This window comes from Vitis riparia, chromosome 2 (assembly GCF_004353265.1).
Source record: "Vitis riparia cultivar Riparia Gloire de Montpellier isolate 1030 chromosome 2, EGFV_Vit.rip_1.0, whole genome shotgun sequence".
Lineage (NCBI taxonomy): Eukaryota > Viridiplantae > Streptophyta > Magnoliopsida > Vitales > Vitaceae > Vitis > Vitis riparia.
The window spans coordinates 11,571,154-11,583,136 of NC_048432.1; the positions used below are offsets into that span (position 1 = coordinate 11,571,154).

Below are 11,983 nucleotides of genomic sequence, written 5' to 3' on the forward strand. Positions count from 1 at the left end.
ATTCCAAGCATTTTTATATTTTTTTTTATTTGATATCTGGATTTTTTTTTATTACAGTGTTTTTAAAAAACACTTCAATGTTTTTAAAAAACGTTTATTTTAAAAGCACTTTCTATCAAACCCCTCATAAATTATATGACACAATCTTTAAAAATTTAATCCAAATATATTTTCAAATTTTATATAAATATTTAAAAATTGTTCAATAATTCAAACACCATTGTCGTGGTGATAAGTATTCATTTGAGAATAATTATTTGTTTGAAGTAGACAAGGAAAGTAAGAAGAGGATGGTTAGGAGATTGTAGAAGATGGTATTTTGGTAATTTCATATGTATAATTTATTTTTTAAAAATGGATAAATATTAGTAATGGGCTCTTAGTAACTAAACCCTCATTTATGAGTTTAGAGTTAGAAATACTGACATACGAACATATTTAAATGAAATGAATAGAGCATCCCTTTATTGTCTTCTTCCTTAAGAAGTAGCCCATACTATCATATGCAAAATTGTGATCCAAGTCCTTATGATGGAAGATTAGTGATTATCAATATACTTGAATCAAACATGAGAAAATTCGAATTTAAATACTCTTTCTAAAACCTTAAAATATCGAGAAATTTAATTTTTTTAGTTTATATAGTATAAGATAGGTGGCTAGATTCACCTTATTATATGGCATTTAGTGTTACATATTTCAAGAATGGGAGGTTCATGTAAAACATAAGAACAAAAATAATAAATATGATAAATAAAAAATCCAATGAAATTTAATGTGTACCACCCAAGCCCATACCCAACTACATTCAAATTAGTATATGAATTTCTACTAAATTTAATTATCTATCGAATTTTCAATTAGTTATTAAAGTTCATATTAATATGTGTGCTACATTTTTAATTTAAAGACATAACATAAAAATTTGTACGTTCATACTACTCGTGCATATACCCAAAGTGATTAAAATTGGTTTTTTCTATATAGTAAGTATTTGATGTAGAAAAAGTTGTATATTTAGGGGGTATATGATAAAACTTAATATTTATTACTTGATTACTTAAATTGATTTTAAGTTAATACTTAAATTGTTCGACTTAAAATTTATTACTTAATTCTTATTTTATGTAAAGTTGTTTGATAAAATTAAATTAAAATTTATTCTAAATCATTAAATTGATATATTTATTTTTATAAATTATAATTAGGACAAATGAGGTCAAGTAACAATAGAGGTTATAGAAGATCGAAAAGGTAATTGGAGTAAATAAGGGTAAAAAGGTAAAATAAATATGTGAATTTAAAAATAAGTTAATTATTTTTACTTATTACTTAAAATTATTTTTGACTTTAAGTTGTATCATTAAGTTATTTTACTAAATATACTTAATTTACTTAATAACTTAAGTTATTAAATTGGTTTATCAAATTCCCACTTATTTTGGCCCTGAAAATATACGATTGTACTTTTTTAAAATGGAGCAAAATTTTCCCAAACATATGAAACAAATTTGGAATTATTCATCCCAAATATATCAAATAAATTATAAAAAAAATAAAATCTCTTATAAAAAAAATATTAATTTATCTTATATCTTTAAAAGTCATTTTTTAAAATTTAAAGTAATAATTTTTTTTATATCTCAATTTTTTAAAACAATGACTTTTTAAAAAAAAAAAAATGTAAAGCTCCAAGAATTCTTGAATTTTGCATAAAAATTACTACTATTTCTGATTTTAAAATATAAAAATGGATACTAAATATTTCACTAGATATAGGGATTACTGGGCTGAGGCCCGTGTCCTCCCTCTCTGAATCGGGTTTTGGGTTATTGGGCTGTTTCCTCTCTCCTCCCTTCGAGGTTTGGGCTCATTCGAAATTTTGGGCTACATAGTTGTAGTCTAATAATTAAATAATTTAATAAATTATTTAATTACCTTACTTTATTATTATCAATAAATAAAAAATCATTTTGATTAACAGGGTCAACCATATTGAATTTCAAATTTTTTTTACTACTTTCTTATCTAACGGTAACCATGACCAATTAAGTTTAAAATATTTTTTTTTATCAAAGAATTCAAAAAATAAAAATAAAAAACAAACAAAAATCTTTTGAGCCTTATCACAATCAAAGCTTGGGCCTTTTTCAATTGGTTTTGGGAGGCCTAGCCCAAATTCAAGCAGTTTTAAGTAAGAGTGTTTAGTGGTGTTTGATAAACCAACTTAATAACTTAAAGTGATTTAATAACTTAATTAAAGTCATTAAATAAATTAAATATGCTTTTTAAAATAACTTAATAATATGAATTAAATTAAAATAAATAAATTTGGGTAATAAGTAAAAACAATTAATTTATTCTTAAGTTTACATCTTTATTTTATTTTTTTTACTTTCATTTACCCTACTTACCCTCACGATCTCCATTGTTACTCAACTTTCTTTGTCATAATTATAATTTATGAGGAAAAATATGTAAATTTAATGATTTAAAATAATTTTTAAGTAAATTTTATCAAAACAACCTTATTACTTAAAGTAAAAAGTAAGTAATAAATTTTAATTCAATAACTTAAGTATAATTTAACTTGAAATCAACTTAAGTAATTAAATAATAGGTATTAAGTTTTATCAAACATCTCAGATAAAGGGTCGTTTAGTTGTGATATTATCTGCTTTAGGCTCAAAATGACTCATGATTTTAAAATGTAATTATATAGTTAAGAAGAGTTTATATATATAGTAGCGTTATAAACTTTTCTTTTCCATCCGATGTCAAATATTACAATTGCAGACATAATATAAAGAATAGGGAAAGAAAGAAAGATAAAAAAAGAAAAATGCAAAAACCAAATTTTTGTTATTAATTAGCGAAGAGAAAGGATTAGTTATCGATTAGTGAAGAGAAAGGAAAAAAGAAAGGGTCGTATTCAAATTTATTTGCTTTTTACATATTTTGAAAACCTCGATCATCGAACAAATTATCCTTTTTAAATATAAAACTATTTTTAATTCACAAAGTCAAATAAAATTTATTATTTTAAGTAAAAAACAAATTTTAAAAGCAAATGGACGGCCACATCATTTTCTATTTTGAAAAAATAAAAGCTAGAAAGTATAATCAAAGGATTCCTAATCTTTATCATTTCTATCTTAAAATAAAAATAATAATAATAATAAAAAAAATTCTCTAAATAAAAAATAAAAAAATCCCATGTTAATCCAATCCCAAGATTCTAACAAAGATTTGGACACATGGAATTTTGTGCAGATAACTAGATGAGTACCACCAAAATTGAAAATTTCAACCACTAGGCAAGTAATAAGCAATTCAAACCCAACAAAAGGTTACAAATTATGACTCCCTATGGGCCATATGCATGCTGGTCAAAAACATACCTCTGATATCAAGATTTTCTGTTACAAAAGTCAATGCAATCCTATTATCATTTATTACAGTCAAATATCATAAACAAACTTCACTGCATGAATTCTAACTTTAGAAGACACAAACATTCTTTGAGCTAACATTTTTTGGCGTTTTCCCCATTGGGTCTCCAGCTGTTTTGCCATAACTTCTACACCTTGGCCCGCTACCTTGACCAAAGCCAGGCCGAATAGAAGCATACCTTATGGTCAATTTAGTTATCATCGCAAGTTTTCTGTTGATTTTTGTGATAACTTGTTTCAGCATATATATTACCTACATTTACCGAACTGAAAAGAAGACTTCTACTATATCTTAAACTAGGGTTATATAAAAATGATATTTATACTAATTTCCAGATAATAAATTTTCAAAAATATCCATGAACCGTATTTGAGGACGTTGCCCCCCGCACCTCCAACTTCTCGTTCGCCGTCAACAATAAAAATACAAACTTAAATGATAAATATTGTCGCTCCGCTCTACTCCGATATTTATCTATTTTTCTTCATATATCTTTCACACAATATGAATTAAATACTACAATATTTTCTATCATAAATTGTGGATGTAATTGTAAATATGAAAATTACTCTAATTTTTTAGAGTTAGAAGTCGTGGGAGGATTTTCTTAAGAGAAACTCTATTTTCTTTATAAAAAAATGAAAAAAAAACAAATATTATTATTATTATTATTATCAATTTTCATAGTATGTTTTGGATGATAACTCTGATAATTAATTCCAACTTTTAAAATTATCGGGTTGAATCCATTTGAACATCAAAACCCATTTGCAACACAATAGAAGTAACTAAAAATTTTGAATTGAAGTTATTAAGTTAGCACCTTGCGAAACTAAATATAAGGATATTTGAAATGAGATGGCTGGTGGGCACGAGATGTTCCTCAATGGACAAATATGCATGCATACAGATCCTTGTTGTGAAATATGAGATTCATTGAACGACATAATTAACAAAAGAAAATATTTTATTTTCAAATCCAGATATGCTTACTCGAATCCCAACCCAATCAAATCAAATCAAATCAAATTAGTCGTAAATCCGAAAAATGTTTGATGTGTAGTGGACTAAAATACTAAAAGGCCTATATAATTATGGGGACAAGTAAGCCGATAATCAGGTGCGTTAATACAAATGATGGTGTCGAGACATGTTTGGACATCGTCAACTCGTGTAACTTATGATCCATTGATGTAATCATAGGAAATGGAGTTTTAATTAACAAAATATAATTATGATTATATTTGATTTTGTCTTTTTATGCGGAGGTCGCTATTTGATGGAGGCGGCCTTTTTCTATTTGGTCCAAGTCTCCAAATTATTATATTCAATTATTCACCTCTCCCTCTCCCTCTCCCTCTCCCTCTCCCCCTCTCTCTCTCTCTCCCCCCTCTCTCTCTCTCTATCCCCCTCTTCCTCTGTCTCTTCCCCCCATCAAGTCATTATCTTAACAGTGTAATCCACTCATGCCTCTCACTCTTCACATCAGCATTAAGGACGGGGCGGGCTTGGAATCATATCCCCCTTGAATTTCTTTGGCTACGTTCCCTATCATGGTAAGCAAAGTCAAGAAACCTCGCGACATTTTATAAATTTTTTTTTATATATTTTTAAAATATAAAATTATTGATAATCGCTTTATTTTCTTTAAAAAAATTTGTTAAAAAAATTGACATATAATTTTTTTTTAATATTTTAAGACTATGTTTGGTTCTTAAAAAATTTAAAGAAAAGTAAATGATGAGAAAAAAAATAAAATAAAAAGCTAAAGAGAAATAAAAAATAAGTTTAAATTTAATAAATTATTTTTATATATTTTTTCAAATTTATTTCATAATTAAATAATATTAAAATTAAATATGAGAAAACTATTTTTTTTAATATTGTTTTTCTAGTATTTTTTAAGAACGAACCAATTAATTTATTTTATGTTTTTCTTAATTTCTATTTTTTTAAAAAAAAAAATCTATTCAATTTTTGTATTTTTATGTGGGAAATGACACATGTGAGGTGAAGAGGAAATTCAATCATTGGTTCATGAATTATGAAAGATTTAATTATAAGGAGATCATTATTTAATAATTAATATTTAAATATGTATTAAAATTACGGTCCATCATTGAGATTAATCTTGATCGAAATAAACCTTTCACGGTCTGAATAGTTCATAAGTAGGGCCAAATTTTAACTTTTATCCCATTCAACTTTCAAAGTTAATCATGAATTAGGTTGAAAGTATGTTTATAATTGAAATTATTAAGAAATTAATCTATTTAAATGCTAAATGATAATTAATCAAATATTTGATATTTACTAGGGTTTATTTTATCCTCCTCCCACCACCAAAACTATATTCCTTTGTACCAAATTTGATACGTATAGGTGAATAATTTATAAATTTATAAATTTTTTTAGCATATTCTAATAAGATTTGATTTTTTTTTTTTAATCATTTTTCAACGTGAAACTAAATACAAAAAAAATCAATTTTTTAATATATTTTTTCTTCTTTTTTTTTGAAGTGAATTATGATAAAATTAATAAAAATATCGCTTAACTCAAACCCATTTTTACTTTTATTTTAGAAGTATTTATTTTACAAATTATTTTCAAGAATTAAAAAAAGAAAAAATCAATCATTTTCCATGTCCACCATAATGAGATGGAGCAAAGACTAGGGGGGAGAGTGAGACGCAATCCACCATGAGACAAAGGAGCCGAAAGCAGAAGACCAACAAAGACAAAGGAGATAAGGCGCAGGGAGGTCTTTTATAAAAGGCCGCTCCTCAGTCGTCTCAATTCTTCTACTACCATTGATGATCCAGCCAAACCCATCACCAAGCTTTCCATTTACTCCAGGGTGTAAACCAACCTTTCCTTTTCCCCTTTTCTATGAATTTTTTTTACCTTTCCATTTCCATTCACATTTGAAAGGTGGGTTCTGTCACCCTCAAATCAAATTCATTCTCATGGGCATAGATTTCTCCTTTTTTAATTTTTCTGAGATAGGCCAATTCAGGACTATCATGGGGGACCGTCTTGATTGGAGCTATATTTGGATCTTTTTTGACACTTCCTCAAAGTTCTAGGCACAATCATCATATTTTTAATGAATATTTTCGTTTAATATTTCGTCATCCTACCCTATAATTTCTCAACTTTCCTCAAAAATTAATTTGATTTTCTTTTGAAAGTTGGAAAAAAAAAGAAAATCATTGCATCCCGTGACAACAAATAAAAGATATAAAGGTGTTACGTGAAACTTAATATTTATTACTTAATGATTTAAGTTGATTTTAAGTTAAATTATACTTAAAGTACTGATTTAAAGTTGATTACTTAATTTTTTTTAAGTATTAAGGTTTTTGGATAAAATTAATTTAAAATAAATAAAATTAACATAATTATTGTTATAAATTATGATTATGGTAAAAGAAGTCAAGTAACAACGGAGGTCATTGAATAACAAAAGAGATCGTGAAAGTAACTAGGATAAATAAAGATAAAAAGGTAAAATAAAAATATAGAGTTAAGAATAAATTAATTATTATTTAAAATTATTTTTGACTTTAAGTTATATCATTAAGTTATTTTACTAAACATACTTAATTTACTTAATAATTTAAATCAAATTATTAAGTTATTTTAAGTTATTCAGTTGGTTTGTTAAATATCCACAAATTTAAATGAGTATGATTTTTTATATTTAGTTTTATTATGAAAAAAAAAATTAAAATTATTAATTAATTAAAATACGTGACCTGCTAGGTTTATGTGGACATAAAATAAAAAGAAAATCAATTTTTTTTTCCATTATGACATTTTTCATTTCTATTTTAGAAGCATATGAAAAAGAATGGAGAAAAATTTGAGAGTTATAAAATTAGAATAAATGTAGGTGAAATTAAGGTCTTTTTGTCAAAATTGAACAATTAGGGAGCTCCATAAATTTGGGTCAAAGAGAGTCCTATAAATTACCAAAATTGGAAAGGAAGATGATGGATAGGGTAGATTTGGAAGTGCAATTAGGCACACCTCTAGAGGTATAATGTTTTTCAAATTCAACTAGTAAATCTTTGAACATGGATTTGTAGGGATGGGATTGTTTTTATGGACCATTTTAGAAGGAAAAAGGTGAGAAAATGGTGACTTAAGTGTACCATAGAATGATGACACCCAAACACACCTTCCATGTTCAAAATTTTCCTTGCATTTCAAATGGACAAAAAAGTGGAGGAGTTGGTCCCACTAAATGGGAACTCAAGAGGCCTCACTTTATATCATCTGCATGTGAATTTAAAAGGAGAGTGCAGGGAAGCAGAGGGCTCTCCCTTAAGGGTGTGTTTGGGTCATTCAAAAAAGTTGCAAAAAACTCAGCAAGCACTTTCAGGGCTTTCTTTTGGAACACTGGGCCCAGTGACGCCATCCCCCTATTAAATTTAAAGAAAAAGTGTTTTGTCTGACTCATGATGACTTGGAAGGAGCCTAGACTTCTATGACATGTTCAAGGAACCCCAAAATTCCCCTGTCAATGCCTACGCATCTAAAATAGATCAGGACCGTCCATTTCATACCATTTCGTTAGATTGGTTTATTGTTTATTTCCACCCCTGATTTGCGTACTCAATTAATTTGGTCAAGAGATGCTAGTCCAGGCTCTTCAAGTAAGATAGGAGAGCCCATGGTGTGATGGTGTCCTGGTCTGTCTTGATGCTGATGTGGAAAGATCCAAGAGTGGAATTGTATTTTTGTGGAGTGAGTGTGAGTGTAGAGGAGCCAAACTCAGTGGGGAGCATGAATTAACGGTCATAAATTAATTTGGCGGGAAGTAACTGTTTAGGTGTGAAATGGTTTGAGCTCTGTGGGGTACACTTAAGGAATTTTGGGTTCGCTTCAGACAAGCAATCTCGACCTTTCGGTGTGTGTTTTGGACTGTTGGCCTCCTCTAATTCCTATATAAACCACACCATCCGCCTCTGCTTTTACTCTACACAACTTCCCTTCCTCCTCCTCTTCTTCTTCCCACTTCTCTTTCCCTGCCACGATTTCCAATATCAACTACTCAAAATTTTCCGTTTTCAGAGACTTTTAGAAGTTTTAGCTTCCGGGTATTGTACAAGTTTCCATTTCTTGCAGTTCTGACCAGCGCTTACATAACCATTTTAGTAAAACTTGAGTGATTTGAACTTCTGGGTGTTGAAAAAGTTTCAAAGTTTTGCTTTAATTTTGCTTTGGGGTCTGATTTTTGAGGAGGGTGGGTGGGGGGAATTTCCATCATAAGTAAAAGTCTGAATTTTTTGGAAAATGATTCTGTTGCACAAATGGTGCATTCTGTGGAAGCTTAATTCAATTCTGGAGAAAAAATTTAGTGTTTCCAAGAGTTTCTATTTTTGGATTTTCCAGATCTTCAATAGGTACAGTCTGGACACTTAGCCAGTTTATTTGCCTTTTTCCTTTCCTCTGTTCTCTGCTCTGTTTTCGCCATTTTCTGTTCAAATAGTTAGTGAAATACAACAATGGGAGGCGCGTCTCTGCCCCCGGGGTTTCGTTTCCACCCCACAGACGAAGAATTGGTCGGATATTACCTGAAAAGAAAAGTAGAAGGCCAGAAATTTGAGCTTGAAGTGATTCCGGTGATCGATTTATACAAGTTTGATCCATGGGAGTTGCCTGGTATGCTGCAAAAACACCCATCTTTTTCGAGTGTTCAGACACTCAAAAAAATGATGCATTTTACATTGATCTTTCATTTTCTATGCCCTAGACTAATATCTAGAACTGAGCATGGGTTTAAATTTGAACAAAGGACTTTAGTGGTGGAAAGTGCTTTTTTGTTTATATGTTTGTTTTATTCCTTTTGGTTGTTCTTCTTTATGGACCACAACCAGTCATATTAGATCTTTATTTCAATGGGGTATCCAGCCTTTTTCTTCTAAAAGCCGGTTCAATCGGGTCTGCTTTATTTTTCAGTGACATTCATGCAAAGAAAATCTCCATTGCAACAGTGAAAATCCCTTTTCAGAACCTTTAATTGGTTTTTTTTCTAATTATTATTTTTATTTTAATTATGATGTTTGTGGAAGTTTTGGTTCTGATAATGTATGCCATGAACTGCAGATAAGTCGTTCCTTCCGAAACGGGACATGGAATGGTTCTTCTTCTGTCCTCGAGATCGGAAGTATCCTAATGGCTCAAGAACAAACAGAGCTACTAGAGCTGGCTACTGGAAAGCCACTGGGAAAGACAGGAAAGTTGTAGCTTGTCAATCCACTGTGACTGGGTACCGTAAGACCTTGGTTTTCTACCGAGGACGGGCACCTTTAGGGGACCGAACGGACTGGGTCATGCACGAGTATCGCCTCTGCGATGATCCTTCTCAAGGATCAGGTTTTCAGGTAATTTGAGACAGTCATTTGTAAGGGATTGTAGTTAGATCATTCAGTTTTGTAGTCTGAGAGACTGAACTAGCATTTTGTTTACCGAAAATTGTGTTGCTAGGGGGCTTTTGCTTTGTGTCGTGTTGTTAAGAAGAATGATCCGTCACAAAAGTCAAGTGATTTCCATGGAGAAGCGAAAGGAAAGCAGGTGGGAAGCAGTTCAAGCAATGGTGATTTCACCTCCGCAGCAATCTCGAATGAGATCTTGAGCATCTCAGACAACATTCCATCTCAAGCTAGTCATGCATACAATGAGAGTAATTATTCGAGTCCTATGGCTTCCCCTTATGAAGCCGCACAGCCTGTGGATTTTGAGCTTTCTTCAAGGGGGACCAATCCTACAGACTTCTGGGTCTCACCTGATCTAATTCTAGATTCTTCAAAGGTATTCACTTTAATGTGGGGAAAGGGAAAAGTTTCAGGGATGAACTGCAGTTAATTTTGAAATTTTAGGTGATTTGATGATTGGAGTGATTTTCTCAAACATCTATCCATGGCTTATTGCAGGACTATCAGCAAGGACAAGAGACTGTATCTGAATTTGTTCCACAGTATGATTTTGCAAACTCAATGAGTTCATGGAATCCATACAGTGAAATCTCACCCTGTTCATCATACTCAAATTTTCCTGGGGAAGTTGAATTTGCCGATGACTTCAGTCGCATTGGCTGCATGTCGCCTTACTCAGGGGATCCCAATTACATGGGATTTTATGGAAATGAAGATGTACCTTATGAAGGTTATGACCAGAACAATTCACTAGGAAATCCAAAACAATTCTGAGAAACAAAAAAAAAAAAACAAAAAAAAAAAAGGAAAAATCCCTGTAGCTCATTTTTTCTTCAATGCAGGGTTTGAAAATCAAGTTCCAATTTGCAGACAAGAGAGTGGAGATGAGAGTTTTGGGGAGTGTAGCGGTCTATGGTTGCAGGAAGACAACTTGGTGATTGTAATGTAAGGGTCTGCTCTGGATAGCATTGTCTGACCGGGTTTACCTTGTATGGAACCAGCTAGAAGGGTCTCTGAGACAACGCCTTTTATTGTTTGTTCAGAGTGGAAAATACGAAGTACAACAGCCCATTCTAGTATATTAAGCAGAAGGAATTTCCAGTGAGAATCCTCATCAGCGTCGGTATGGGAATTGGTTTAGTATCTAAATGTTGAGTTGGGTTGTTGTTTGAAGCTGTTAGGTAGTAGAAAAAGAGGGAGACCTCCAAGTGATGATCACTTTTATCGATTACACCTGGAGTTGGTTCTGATATATATGTTTTTACCAAATAAGCTTCCTGCACAGAAGCTGCCACTGTTAATGAAATCTATGTTTCTTTCCTTAGTACATTCATGGAAGCATATTTGCATCTGGATGACTTCAAAATGCCTGTAGAATAACTCAACTCCACGTGCAGCAGCAGTATACCTATTCATCAGAACCATAAGTTGGTTTTCCTAACATGTCCATGGTTGGCGAGAAAAAGAAAAAGTTAAAGACGAAAATAAAGAGCGTTTGAACTGAACAGGATGCCTCCTTTCAATCATCACAAGCCCAACGTTTTGTCTCAATACCAGTGAATTTGCTTGAAGTTGTGAAAATGAAAATATTCTCAACAAATTGAAAAAGTTCAGGATGAAAGTTAACTTTAAATGTTCCAATTATAAGCCTTTACCACTAAGAGGTTGCTTTCAGAGATAACCCTTAGAATTTTGGTTGGTCTTGTGCCTGAAAGGGACTAAATGGATCCATCAGAACAGCTTCAAGCTCTATGTGAATGCATACTATTCATGTAATTTTGTGACTACTGATCAACTTTTACTTTTCTCGAGAAAAATCCCTCAAAAAGGAAAGAATCAGACATACATTCATTCTAATCATCAATCCTTGAGTTGGCTTCCAACCACATACTTATGGATTACCTACCAGTCATCGCCCCCTGAAACGATCAAATCAGTACTTTGAAATTACAGCTGAAGGGTGCTCAAATTAACAAGGAAAAAAATGTGATGCTGCGAGTGGACGAGACCATACAAAAGAGGCCAGCGAGAATCCAAGGCATGTATATTTCTGTGAACCGAAGTTTCTGAATTATTCGCCGGCC

General features: G+C 31.1%; 1 protein-coding gene across 2 annotated transcripts; it reads left to right on the plus strand.

The window, feature by feature from the left end:
- Positions 1–8,459: 8,459 nt before the first annotated feature.
- Positions 8,460–11,226, plus strand: LOC117926519 (NAC domain-containing protein 71-like). Of its 2 annotated transcripts, none has more exons than XM_034845626.1 (5): positions 8,460–9,126; positions 9,571–9,848; positions 9,952–10,275; positions 10,398–10,629; positions 10,742–11,226. In XM_034845626.1, the coding sequence occupies exons 1-5, from the start codon at positions 8,970–8,972 to the stop codon at positions 10,846–10,848; spliced, it is 1,098 nt and encodes a 365-aa protein (XP_034701517.1). In that variant the 5' UTR covers positions 8,460–8,969; the 3' UTR covers positions 10,849–11,226. The 2 variants fall into 2 exon arrangements, with proteins under 2 accessions (XP_034701517.1, XP_034701528.1); XM_034845637.1 differs by lacking the exon at positions 8,460–9,126 and adding an exon at positions 9,172–9,457.
- The last annotated feature ends 757 nt before the right edge of the window (positions 11,227–11,983 follow it).

What these genes read in the sequence shown, in the direction of transcription:
- LOC117926519 (XM_034845626.1), top strand. Translation starts at nt 8,970, where the DNA reads ATGGGAGGCGCGTCTCTGCCCCCGGGGTTTCGTTTCCACCCCACAGAC. An exon ending in CTCAAGGATCAGGTTTTCAG is followed by an intron (nt 9,849 to 9,951) that starts GTAATTTGAGAC and finishes TTGTGTTGCTAG; the next exon opens with GGGGCTTTTGCTTTGTGTCG. An exon ending in TAATTCTAGATTCTTCAAAG is followed by an intron (nt 10,276 to 10,397) that starts GTATTCACTTTA and finishes GGCTTATTGCAG; the next exon opens with GACTATCAGCAAGGACAAGA.